General features: G+C 33.1%; 1 protein-coding gene across 1 annotated transcript in view; it reads left to right on the top strand.

The window, feature by feature from the left end:
- Window positions 1–14,358, top strand: part of ZDHHC17 (zinc finger DHHC-type palmitoyltransferase 17) — an 87,873-nt gene that overhangs the window by 37,168 nt on the left and 36,347 nt on the right. Inside the window, exons 4-7 of the mRNA XM_059402416.1 lie at window positions 3,344–3,421; window positions 4,014–4,158; window positions 9,165–9,229; window positions 9,847–10,009. Coding sequence (XP_059258399.1) covers window positions 3,344–3,421; window positions 4,014–4,158; window positions 9,165–9,229; window positions 9,847–10,009 — 451 coding nt within the window. The remainder of the gene's footprint in view (window positions 1–3,343; window positions 3,422–4,013; window positions 4,159–9,164; window positions 9,230–9,846; window positions 10,010–14,358) is intronic.

Genomic DNA, 14,358 nt, shown 5'->3' with positions numbered 1-14,358 from the left:
TTTTCTCTTTCTTTCTTTCTTTCTTAAAAAGATTTTATTTATTTATTTGGCAGACAGAGATCATAGGCAGAGAGGCAGGCAGAGAGAAAAGGGGAAGCAGGCTTACCGCCAAGCAGAGAGCCTGATGCAGGGCTCAATCCCAGGAACCTGGGATCATGACCTGAGCCAAAGGCAGAGGCTTTAACCCACTGAGCCACCCAGGCACCCCTATTTTCTTAATTCATGTATTACTATTGAGATTCTGTTGGTTAAAAAATTGACATTTGTCTTTGTGGTTAAAAATAAACAAGAAAGTCTGAAGTGAGAAATACAGAAAGACTTGATGCTGCCTGCCTTAACAAATGTCCCAAGCCACTTGTGCATTAATGAGGTTATAGAATAAAGTCAGTAATTATAGAGTGGGTTAATAATTGGTTTCTGAGCATATTATATCTTCAGGTAGGTAAACTTAATTTTTCACAATGCATGATCTAGCAAGTTACTTTTCTAAAACAAACATGGTGAGTAAAGGCAATTTTTAATAACAACTGGTATTCATAGCCGCAAGATTACTTTTTACTCCTGAGTCTGGAATTATACCCCCACTTAAAAGTTATAGCGTATCCATAACACAGCAAATAGTATGAACATCATATTTGCATAGGGCTCTCATACTCCTAGGTCCTATGAGAGTGGCTTGAGGTCATCCAGATGGATACAGCACACACAGTGGGTTTGTATTGATTCTTGGGGAATTCAGTGCTTTTATAAGAGCAAACTTGCTCTTTGGTCCAGAAGAGAATTACTTTGGTCTTTCATCTCTCAAGGTTGCTTGATACAAACACAATTCAAAAGAAATGACCTGTGTAAAAAATGGTCAGGGCCTTGCATTCTACTCATACACCTAGCAAGACATGGGAACGTGAGAGATCCAGTGAAAAGTGTCTCTTCTAACAGTTATGTTCCATCTCTTTTTGAGAAGGAGTTGTTATCTGTCTGCCACCTAACCTGAACAAGGAGAGGAGCCGGGGGTTGTAGTTGTTTAGAGTGTGAACTTTCAATGAATTACTATAATTTTAGTGTAGGGTTTCATATGGTTCTCTGATTTAATTCCATGAGTTTCAAATTTCTCTGGTAAAGGTGCACTGAATACACTTTTTAGCAAATGCCAGATGGTTGAGTGTTAAAATCAGTGTGAGCCTGAGGCCAGACATCATCATCATCATATAATGAAGCTTAGGGACATAGGAATGAATCTGAACTTGAAGAGTTTGAGTTATTATAATAATATTAAAATTTTGAGTAGTTATATTTTAAAATTGAATATTACAATGCACAAAGAAGTACTTGTCAAGCACCGTCAGCTTCTTGATTGTTACAGTGCACTAAAATGCCTATTTGTGATGCTAAATATTGACCTTTCAGTGAGAATATAAGTTACAAAACAACAGGTTTTTCAGCAATTTTTATAAACTTTCAATCAGTGTTTCTGTTTATATTCTAGCTTCTTCATTGCATTCTACAGAGGTAACAACTACCTTTAATCCCTTAGTCTTTCTGGGGTTTTATAACATATATTGGTTTTCTTCTCATTGGTATCCCCCTCTGGAATCATTTGAGTTTTAACTGTTAACTTTACATCTTTCAAATACTTGTGATAACTCTTGTTCATTGATGATCTGGTCTCAAAACCTAGGGATAGTTAGTTAGTACCTACAGCAACATTCCTTGCTAATCTTGTAGTATGCCAGGAGACTTGAGTTTAAAAATAAGAATTACATGATCATTTCAGAGTTGTGTAGTTTTGAACTAGGGTCTACTCTTTATAGAGTAACATATTATAAAAAGTTAGTAATTCTCTTCCAGTAGTTTACAATGAAAAGGTGATAGAAGTTCTTTAGTTTGCAGAAAAAAAAATTCTCCTATCTGTATGTTTGTGGGGGTTGTATTTTAGAATCAGTCTAGAAATCATTCATTACCGTAGCCCTAGCAAAGATTTGAAATATGAGTAAAAATAACTCAGGAACAAATATGTTTACTAATAAACATATAATAAACATAAGGTAATAAAATTGCCTTAAAAAAATCCCAACTCGGGATGCCTGGGTGGCCCAGTAGATTAAAGCCTCTGCCTTCAGCTCAGGTCATGGTCTCAGGGTCCTGGGATCGAGCCCCGCATCAGGCTCTCTGCTCAACGGGGAGCCTGCTTCCTCTTCTCTCTCTGCCTGCCTCTCTGCCTACTTGTGATCTCTACCTGTCAAATAAATAAATAAAAATCTTTAAAAAAAAAAAAAACGTAGCTCTTAATCAAAGCTGTTCTTTGGCCGAGCTGTACTTCTCTTTGGGCCCAAAGAACCATTTTCAACTATTATATGATGCCCACCAAGTTCCTTAAGAAAGAATTTAGGAATAGTTAAATGTTTGTGTTCAGACTAATGTCTCTGATATTTTGAACTGGAAATATTTTAGTCTGAAAATACTTTGTTACATTACTTTAAACTATTTTACAGGAGTTTATAGAGTGGAGTTTGGCCCTTCGTTACATAATGCTTTAAAAACGCCAATGTAATAAATACATAAAGCAGTAAATTTCTGAATCAAGCATGTAAGTATATTAAATGTTTAAAATTGTACATAAAAGTGAATGCATTAGTGATCTAAAACAGTAATCACTTAGAACAGTTTAAATATCTCAGTAATATTCACCATCAAGCATTTGACATCAAAGGCTTGAAATCATTTTTATTCAAGATTCATTCATTGATCAATCCAAAGTAAACATTGTGATAACCAGTTAGGTCCTGTTTATTCAGAGGAAATCAATATGTTATAACATTAATAGATTAAGCAATGAGGTGGTTCTTTTTAAAGCAAGACAGCTTTAAAGGTATAACAAGGCATTGTAAATAACTTCTGTGTTATACTTAAAATTTATAAAATTCTTATACATATATTGCTTGATTCAAACTATAGTAATTTTGTGAGGAAAATAAAGCTCATAAAGCTGAGCTTCTCCCTGTGGTAGACTCAGTGGCCTATTCTACAACTTTCTCTCTGCTGCTGCTCTCTGATCCAAGTCTTGGTGGTTCTCTGACTGCCTTCTTTTTTATATGATTGTTACTTGGCAATGCTCTTCTTTTTTGTGACTTTAAAAAAATAATTACTTTCCTTTTACTTCTGGAAGAGTGATGTGTTTGATATAAAATTCTACTAAATATATTTTTTAAATATCACAAAAGATTGTCATCAAAGACATAAACTACCATGAGGTCTACAATGGAAAACATTTTTTCTTTATTTTTTACTTAATTTCTTAAAATTGAAAATGAAAGTTGTCTAAATTATTTAAAATTTTGTCTTATAGATACTATATTTCGAAAGGTGCTATTGTGGATCAACTTGGAGGAGACCTAAATTCCACTCCGTTGCACTGGGCCACAAGGTTTTAAATTTGCTTCTGGATTTTTTTTTTTCTTTTGTTCCCTTATTAGTCTGTAACTAAACAACTGTTCTTTTTTTAATGATATGCTAAAATGAATGAGAGAATTAACAGTTAATATCAACAGTGTACTAATATATTGCTGTACAGTGTTACCTGCATTGGCAGCAAAGTTATTGTCCTGAAGTGTCTTAAGGAATTCACCATGCTCATATTAATCCTGTTAGTTTATGATTGAGTTAAACTTTAGATTTGTAAATGTAATATTTATGCAGCCTCTATATATTTACAGTTAAAGAAGTTCCCCAGTTCACGGGACAACTAAGATTATATTTGAATAGGATTAATAGACTATAGTAACTATTTATTACATATTTAAAGAAGTTATAAGTATCTGCATAAAATTTAAAAGACTTTTTTGGTTGAGACTTAAGAACTGTAAAATACTAAGCACGTCTTGACATATACATATCTTAAGAAACTTTGAAAAAATTGTATATCTTTTCCACCATTCCCCTATTTAAGAAAGATCTTTCCAGGAGATCCTGTTTGAAATAATCTTATATATTTAAGTGTTTATTCTTTTATGTTTTAGACAAGGCCATCTATCTATGGTTGTGCAACTAATGAAATATGGTGCAGATCCTTCATTAATTGATGGAGAAGGATGTAGCTGTATTCATCTGGCTGCTCAGTTTGGACATACCTCAATTGTTGCTTATCTCATAGCAAAAGGACAGGTAAAAAAAATCACAATGGTGTGGATTTTAACCCGATGTTCTTCATGGTTTAAACGCCTAATATCATTGGTGTTACAAGTGTAACAACCTGGTGATATTTAAATAGTTCTTTCTGGTGGATAAAGAGAATAAATAATATAGTTAGTTTGATATTGAGGTAATAAATATAGTTAAGTTAAAAATAAGAAAGATAATCAGGAAGCAGATAATGATCCATTATGATTCATTTATTTCTGAGAATGATGAGAGTTGAATCCCAGAAATAAGAAAATTTAGGTATCTATTTTTTCCTTTACTTACTTACATCTTTTGAATATATACTCTGAATTTATTTATACTTTTTTGAACATTTTACTGGTTATTTTCTCTGTTAAGTTACTTCTCCGAGTGGGGGATGAATTCTTTAGGATCAGTTTCTATGTTTCTGCTCATAATATAATGCTACTTCTTACATGTCAGGAAACTTCTCATGATTTAAGTGGTTCTTCCTGATTTTTCGTGAATATGTACCGACTGTAGTCACATTAAACAGGTACCAGTCTATATATACCATGTTTTTGTAATAAATGTATTTTGTTGAAATTAATGTCATTCAGTTATTCTTTCATGTGTTTTCTCTGGTTATACTTAAACATTAGCTTTGTAGCTAAGGATCTCATCATAAGAGTAAGACAAATGATTTTAATTCGTTGCTATTAACGTTTATTTTAAATTTTATGCAGATTTAGAATTTAAATAGTATTGATTTTATGAATGCTTAAAGTATTTATTGTTGGCAGTCACTCACAATGATAGTTGTGCATTGTGCATTATAGTGTAAGAGGCATAGGCTGGCTAACTGCTGGAAGAGGAGGTTATTATCTAATATGGTGTTTACAGACTACCCCCAAAATCTAATGGCTTTAGAATAATACCAGCCATTTATTACCTTGGGTTGACTGGGCTTGGCTGGGTGGTTCTTTACCTTGTGATGATGGCTGTGGAATACGGGCATTTGGGTCTTGACTGGAATGGAGGATGGCTCACTAACATACTTTATGCCTTAATATGAATGGCTAAAAGGCTGGGTTCAGTTGGAGTGCTGAGATAGCAAGTCCTCTCTTTTTCTCCATGTAGTCTCAGAGTTCCTTCTCCATGGTACTCCTGGACGTAGTCTTTCTAACAGGAAACTAGACTCCTTACGTGGTGGGAGCTCCCCAAAGAACAAAAGCAGAAGCTCTCTGCCTTTTTAAAGTCTTATGTCTTGAACTGGCACGGCAACATTTCTGTTCCATTCTGTCAGTTAAAGCAAGTAACAGGGCCAGTTCACGTTCATTGTGGGAACATATGGGTATACTATCAAGTGAGGTTTGTTGAGGGCCATGTTTGGATACCAGCTGCCGCAGATTACATTTGTTCTCCCAAGTTTCTTCTAGACTGGGGTTTGGAACAGTAGATGGTGCTGTAATACATGATTACAGCATGTATTGTCGTTAGTGGCCTTTTATTTTGCGGGTATAAATTTATAATAACACATTCACTTTTTCTTTTGGTTTTTGTCTTTTTGTTAGCTTTTTGATTCTGAGGTTTGGATGTTTCAGTAATAACCTTTTAACTCTGGTAGAGGATGTTGGCTATAAAATTCTCAAGGGACAGGGATTTCTATTTGTCACAGCACCTTTTCAATAATAAATGCATGATAATAAAAGTCTGGCAGTTTGTTTTCTTTTTCATAAATAAGTTTGTTTTTGTTTTTGTTTTTGTTTGCTACAGAAATAACATGCTGTAAAGTACTCAAACATAAGACAATATGACTTAGAAAATGAAACTCCACCTCTTCTCTTACTGCTTCCCCCACTGAGATCACTCTTAACAATTTAGTATATATTTTCCCAGAATTTTTTCCATGTGTACACTAATTATAAAAGCAAACTCTAGTGTTCATCACATCATACTTTGAATGGAGTCCAAAGTCCTTCCCTAGAGAAGTACCAAGTTTTAAACCCCGACCCAAAGAAAGAAAAGGTTGAATTTCATTTTTCTTTTAGTACTCTAGAGATATGGCATTATTTTACATTTTTAATTTCACTTACTGATATTTTTTAATGCTGTCACTTGTGGTCTTGTCTGAGATACCTCTCAGGCCTATCTTTTGTCATCTCCCCTGTACTCTGCTTTGACACACCAGTCTTCCTGCTGTTCCTTGAACAGCTCTAATATGCTGTTTTCTTTAGGCCTTTGTGCTTGATCTTATCTTCTGCTTGGTAAATCCTTTCCTTAGAAGGTTACACAGTTATCTTTCTGTCTTACTTCAATCAGATATTTGCTCAAATTTTATTAGTTCTGATTAGTTCCCAATTATAAGTAATAATAAAATTAGTATATTTTTATTTTTTCTTTCTCTTCCCTTCCACTGACTTTAGTTGTATATAATACTGTTTTTTTTAGTGTTAACTTTCTTCTGATAGCTATAACCACGTTTCTATTACTTGATTTTTCAGCTTTAAATAATATTCTTTGACTCATAGCTATTACAGATTAGGTACTTGCACTTTCTTTTCAACCTTTTTCCATTTTCTCCATTTTTTGTTATTTGTATCAGTTTTATATTCTTAGGGCATATAACATTTCCATTTAGTTTGTCATTCTGTTCTTCACATTTGTTTCATTTTAGTTATACTGTTAAAATATATTTAGTGCTCACTACCAATTCTTTTGGATGATTTTCAGGAGAAAAGGGAAAATGCTAAGTTATGGAGCCCTGTTGATCATGGAATCCCCATAAGCTTTTGATCTGGGCTTGTTAATTCTTCCTAATAGAGAATACCCATACGTCCAGGCTGAACTTCGAAAAGAAGTACCAAGTTTTAAACCCCGACCCAAAGAAAGAAAAGGTTGAATTTCATTTTTCTTTTAGTACTCTAGAGATATGGCATTATTTTACATTTTTAATTTCACTTACTGATATTTTTTAATGCTGTCACTTTTTAAGAAGGATATGAAAAGACAACTAAGAAGGAGGAAGAAACTAAAACAAGAACTTAGCGTGTTTGTTACATCACATTTAGTTGTGCTCTCTTGAAATTAGGACCCTAAAGGAAATAAAATAAGTTACAGTACTTGACTCATATAAAAAACTAGGAAGCTTGTCATTTTTCAGATTTTCTTAAAGATTTTTATTTAATGTGTATATTGGAAATAGGTTACATAAGATCCTCCCAACCACAGTTAATGTAAATCCGTAAATGTATTTATAATGGATAAGTGTAACTTTTGATTATAGTATTCTTGATGAGGGACTAAGACTAATGATGTGTGTTCTAGTTTGTCTAATGTACTGGTTCTCAGCATTTTTTCTGCTTCAGTACCCTTGGTTAATGTTCACATTTGAGACATATTCCCATCAATAATTGTGGCTCACAGACAACTGCTGTATAGAGGTATAGAGTGTGGTGCAGCATACTCACTATAACTCTGTCCTCTCTGCACTGGCTGGTGTATTAGATAACACAATTTGGATTAGAACTGCTGCCTTTATATAATCCAGGAATGGGCAATGGGGAAGGGAAGAAGAGGAAACTTACTGTCTATTGAATGTCTCTTATCTTCTAGGTTAATAGACTAGGTGCTTTACACACATTATTCCATTTAATCATCACAGGGGTCTTACGAAGCCATTATTTATATTTGCATTTTTAGATGAGGAAGCTGAAGCATAGAGAATTAAAGTAATTTTGCTAGTCTTATAGCTATTAAGTGGTGCACCTAAGAATTCAAAACCATGTCTGCTTTATTCTAAACCCTATGCCCTTCCCAAACAAATAGGTAGATAAACATGTTTTTTCACTTAGCAAATGGTTTTTGATCATTTACTCTGCTGGGCACTGAGAATACAAAGATGAATTTAATATAAGTTAATATAAGTTTAATTGTCAGAGAACCTGTTCTAGATAATGAGACAGATGTCTCAGGCATATAGCATAATATATAGTCCAGGTTGGAGTCAGGAGAGAGAGTTTTAGGGAAGTGAAACTGATAGAATCCCAGATGCATCAGGATGTCTTGGAAGGAGATTTAGATAACTAGGGAAGAATTTTGGTTGAATAGATGGTAGTTTTAATTGTAATTTATTAAAAAACAAAGCAAAAGTGGGGTGGGGGGGAAGTACCATATGAAAGCAAAAAGTTGGCTAGGAGAAGAAAAATAATCATAGTTTACTACACGATTTTGCTCGGAATAGTATTCATATACATTTATAATAATGTAAATATCAAACATTTTTATAACCCAAAATATAATAGATCTCTTGAAAGAATAGAGAGGTGCATATTTGTGATGAGCCAGGAAGAGTAAAGAGCGGAATTCTCTTTTTGCATACTGAACTCTCAGAAGATAATGCCTAAAACTGAAAAATCAAAAAGTAGCAATTCAAGCATCTTATTTAAGATGTTAAGGGCTAAAAGAGGTGAAAATAGTGGGGAGTAAGGCAGAGAATTGCTTTACTACCACCAATTTTTCAGAATTATTTGACTCTAAAAATGTACGTGCATAACAATAAAAGGCAAACAGACTTTGAGTTTATTGAAAAGATAAGTCTTTATTTTTTGTTTTGAAATGCCTAGAAATAAACAGGGTCTCATTATTCCCTCTTATCATGAATTAGTTTAATCAATTTTTCACAGACTTAAATCATTTAACTTATACTCTGTGGATGAAAGGTGAAGAGTAGGTCAAGATCTTTAAATGTAAAACATTGAAAGGGTGATTAAACCATCTGAAAAAGGAAGTCTGTAAATATATGTTAATTAAATACATATTTATAGTCAATTAAATATATGCCTATTAATTAAAATATTTAGTGACAATAAATAGTTTTATTTGAAAAAAAGTTAAAATTTTCATTAATCAGCCTTGATTGAGGAGTGTTATTGGCTTCTCCTGTGATATGTAAGTTAGATTTTTCTGAGTAAATTTGGTAGGAACTTAGAAATTTTTACCGTCTGACTTTTTTCTTTTTATTCTATCAGGATGTAGATATGATGGATCAGAATGGAATGACACCTTTAATGTGGGCAGCTTATAGAACACATAGGTATGTAGTCATTATAAAATATTTGTTCATATCATTTTCAGCATATTAAAATGTAAAATAAATGATGAGAAAAAGTAGTTAATGTTCTATTTGTTAATATTTAAAATTCTTACTATGAAATATAATAAATTACCTTTTTGATGTTTGAGTCTCTGTGCTTACCTTGATCTTGGTAATTGTAGTATTCTTAATTTATTCCTCTTTTAGCAGTTTTTAAGAAGGAAAGATGTTATTTTATCTTCAAATTAGTTTTTTCATGTTATTTGTATACTGGCAGGTTTAAATTATTAATTAGTAAGTTGCCAGCAAACATTTTTGTAGCAATCCAGATTTAAATTTAAACATTTACTTGTTTAATTATATAAATATTAATGACCTTACTCCCTAATCAAAATTAGAAATTGTCAGGACCAAGTATGCCCTCTCATGGTGTTGCACATACTTAATACTTCATATTAGAATATTCTCTCAATACCTATTATAAGGTTGAGTATAGGTTAGAATAGAAGTGTTCCAAGATGGAATGCAAATACAACCACGATCAGTTTAGTATCTGTAATGATTTCTATAATTGAAATTAGGGTTGTTGTTGTTGTTTTTTTTTTTTTCCTTTTCAGTGTGGATCCAACTAGATTGCTTTTAACATTCAATGTTTCAGTTAACCTTGGTGACAAGTATCACAAAAACACTGCTTTGCATTGGGCAGTACTAGCAGGGAATACCACAGTCATTAGTCTTCTTCTGGAGGCTGGGGCTAATGTTGATGCCCAGAACATCAAGGTAAAAATATCCTGTATTGATTATGCTATGTGAGATGTTATTAAGATCTTAATTTCTCAGTAAAAAATAGATTTTTTCACAGACTGTCAAAAATGGAAGAAACCTCTTATTTAAGGTTAACCCTATGCTTCCATGCAAGAATTTCTTTGGAAAGACTGGTTTATTTACTTTTGTCTTTTAGTGTTGAAGTAATTTTCAGATTTTGATGGCCTTTTTCGTTAGTGAATTCTTACTGACTTCTGAAAATTTGTTTTTATAATCCATATCTTCATAGCTAAAGGGAATTGTTTTCTGGTTTCTTTAAGATCAGTATGGAGAATCACAAGTTTGTAGGTAAACCACATTATGCAATTCTTTGATTTGTTTTCATCTTATTTTAAAGGTCAAGACCTTTAAATTTGATAGACACTTTTATGATGTTTATAGGAGAGTCCCCACATACTCCATATTTTGGATTAATCCAGGAAAAGTATACAAAATTATCTAAGAACAAAACACAATTAACATTTATACTCTGAACATTTAGAAATTTGTAGACATTTTATGAGTACTTGGAAGAAAATTCTTTCGGTAGTTTTAAATTTTGGTTAACCATTCTCATGTTTAAAGCTTCAGGATCCACCATATCTTTGAGCAAATCTTTCTGTGAAATGACTTTAAACTTTCAAACATCATCTTTCAGTAATGTAAATTCATAAATAACTTTGTACCCTTTGACAAATGTTCTTTAATTTTGGCTTATAAACCATAGTATTTTCTGAGTCATGTTTCTTAAATTTTTAAGGGATATGTGCTAGTTAAATTTGAAAGAGATTTGAGCCACGTAATAATCTGAAATGGCAATCAAAAAGTAGTTTATCTCCTGCTGGATCAGGGCATCTACTTATCTTCTAGTGAATAATTCTTTCTGTATTTGATTACTCTAGTTTGAACTACTAAAATAATATAGTTTAGACTAGCTATATGGAGCCTAATGTACTTAAAATTTTAACCAATTTTTAAAAATGAGTTTAATTAAAAATATTTAGTTAAAAGTAAATATTAAATATCTTGTTGGAAACTATAAAAAATTGAGAAAGCCATGTATTTTCTTTCTTTTTAAAATTTCGAGTCCTTTTGTCTCTACTCAAAGTGATCAGAGTGGCTTAATATCTACTAGTAAAATACGAAAAGAGGAAAGTCTATTTCCATAGTACCTGACACATGAGGGGCACTCTAAATATTTGTTGACAGATTGAATGAAGATTTTTGTAGTCGTGAATTTTATCTCTAAGCTAGTATTCATAACTCTGCTAGTAAACCTCTCTGCCACTTCTTAAATTATAGAGAAAAAATTTTACTTTTCCAAATGTTTTTAAGTAGGAAGCTCAGAAAAGTTCATAACAATGTGATTAGTAAATTAGGCTGATCACAAGGGCTGAAGGATCAGACAAATGAGTTTGATTAAGGCTAATCAATATCCCCATAAGAAAAAATTACCTTATGTTTTATATCTGAATTGCTTTAGAGCATTATTTTCCTTCTCTTCAGTACTGGGCAGCCATTCTCAAAATGATCATGCCCCAGGAATGTATTTCAAAATATTTAGTATGAATATTATTAAAAAGATAGAACCAGTTTTATTATGGCAAATGTTGAGTCTCCATAGACTCTGCCAAGAGCCTCAGCAATATACTGAAATTACAAGAATACTAAAAATTGTGACAACATGACTCTACAGCTCTGAAATTTGAAGCTAGTAGTGTGTATTTTTAGATCACTTAAAAATATCTTTTCTGTCCATATAGAATTTAGGTAATTCACTTGGATCGTGATCTTTAAGTATTTGAAGTGTGGTTTATAAATTTAATGTCTTTTTTAAAAAAATTTATTTATTTATTTGACAGAGAGATCACAAGTAGGCGAAAAGGCATGCAGAGAGAGAGAGGGAAGCAGGCTCCCTGTTGAGCAGATAGCCTGATGCGGGCCTCGATCCCAGGTCCCTGAGATCATGACCTGAAGGCAGAAGCTTAACCCACTGAGCCACCCAGGCGCCCCATAAATTTAATGTCTTTTCAAATAAATAATGAACCCTTGCACTTCACATTAACTATTGCATAAACTTTTATTAGACTTAGCAGAAGAAATCTGTAATGAATTTCAACAGAAAGATAATGGTAAGAGAGAGATTTGAGATGATTTATATGGTTTGAGCCTTATATTTTTAATGTTTTGCAGGTTCAGGTACATGAATTATTTGGTACCAAGATAGGATAAGCTCCAATATAGCTTTCTTTTTATTTATTTACTTATTTATTTATTTGAGAAAGAGGGAGAGCACTCATGAGCAGGGGGAGAGATGGGGAAGAGGGAGAAGCAGACTCCCTGCTGAGCGGGGAGCCTAATGTGGGACTCAATCCCAGGACCCTGGAATATGACCTGAGACAAAGGCAGAGGCTTAACCGACTGAGCCACCCAGGTGCTCCTCGAATGTAACTTTCTTGATTATTATGGTTCATATGAATACTTCCAGAGTTACAGTGTTATAAAATTAATGTGCACATGGAACTTATTTTTTCTGAGAGAGTGCACGAGCAAGCATGGTTGGGGGGGAGGTGAGTAGAGGAAGGGGCACTGTGCTATAAATACATCCCAGGACTTGACTTATTTTAAAACTAGAAGTTTGTGTGTTTCAATTGCCTTCGCCCACCCCTGAACCCTGCTCTGGCAACCATGAGTCTGTTCTGTGTATTAGTGAGCTTGGTTTTGTTTTGTTTGTTTTGTTTTTTAGATTCCACATACAAGTGAGATCATATGGTGTTTATTTTCCTCTGACTTATTTGGAATGACATTATTTTTAAAGGAAATAAAGTCTAAGGAGTTGCTTCAGTTGCTCAGGGAACATTTAATACTTTCAGAGTAAAAATAATCTTTCTATCCACACTGTTGGAAAAGTAGATTTTTGTTTTAAAATGTACTTTTTGTGGAAGTTAAAAGATGAAATAAGTATCAACTCTTTTTTCTGGTGGACTCTGGCATTCCTATTATGCTGCAGATTAGTCACCACCTTCCAATGGAGACCATTCATTCATTCATTTAACAAATATTAGTGCTGGGGAGTCCACGTGTATAAAATAGCTGAAGTTCGTATTCTCTCAGAATTTACGTTATATTAAGGAGCAATTAATTGTAATTGTAATATAAACACACATGTGCATGCATACACGCAAATGTGCAGTGATGAGGGCTGTGAGTGACTTGTGAATACCTCTGAGGAGATGACATTTGCTTTGAGACTTGTCTGAATGAGAAGGGATCGGTTATACAAAGATAAGTGGGAAAAAACTTTCCAGGTAGAGGAGCCTGTAAATGCAAGTCCCAAGGCCAGCAAGGTAAGCTTGCTGTTAGAGGTACAGAAAATGACAGCGTGGGCTGAGTGCAGTGAGCAGAGGAGTGAAGTTACTCAGCTAGATGCCAGATCACGCAAGGCCATGATAAGGAACTTTAATTATGTTCTCAGTCATGAAAAGGAGTTGGAACGATTTGTGAAGGATGGCTTTATAATCTTTGTGTTTTAAGTATTTTTAAAAGACTACTTTGGTTGCTGATGGAGAATGCATTGAAGAATTAAGAAAATGGAGGGGATGACTGAGGATCAGTTCGGCCATTTTAATAAATCGGGCAGCTGATGTTAGTTTGGCCTGCAATTTTAATAGATTTGTGGATTTGGAAATGATAGTTTGGAGTAGATTAGATATGAAGACGAAAGGCAGTCTTGATGACTAAATAAATGTCTTGTGATATATATTGAGATTTTGAAGACTGAAGAAGACTTTCTTGGGGGGGTGATAGGAATTGGCTCTATTTTAGTCATATGTAATATGAAGTGTGCCTTTTAGCTATGTGGAATGGCAGGCTAATTTAATAAACAAATTGCTGTGAATTTCAAAAGGGAAAAATTCATTAACTAAAAACAATCTAGATTCTTTGTCCAGGAATTTGACAAATAAAGTTGATCTATACCTGTATATTTTTCCATTTTTTATTTTAAGTGTTAAGAAAGAGAGTCTAATTGATAATCATGAATTATAACCAAAAAGATGTAGTCTGCAAATCTGGATATGGCTGTAATAGGAGTAAAAGTTGAATTCTTTAAAGAATATGAAAAATTATACTTTGTATTATAGTTATACAGCTATAGTTATAATTAAACGACTATAGTTAGTTGATCCTATTTCTTCTAAAGTAGCTATTTGCTAAATAAGATAGAATTTGTTTCTTAGAAATCTGTCTTTATATTAGATACTTACCTTTGTAAATTAGTTATTTGAATAAGGAATTCCATTCTTCTAATATATAAATAAATGATT

Source organism: Mustela nigripes, chromosome 6 (assembly GCF_022355385.1).
Source record: "Mustela nigripes isolate SB6536 chromosome 6, MUSNIG.SB6536, whole genome shotgun sequence".
Lineage (NCBI taxonomy): Eukaryota > Metazoa > Chordata > Mammalia > Carnivora > Mustelidae > Mustela > Mustela nigripes.
The sequence above is the reverse complement of the archived record's forward strand: the minus strand, read 5'-3'. Positions and strand labels throughout refer to the sequence as shown.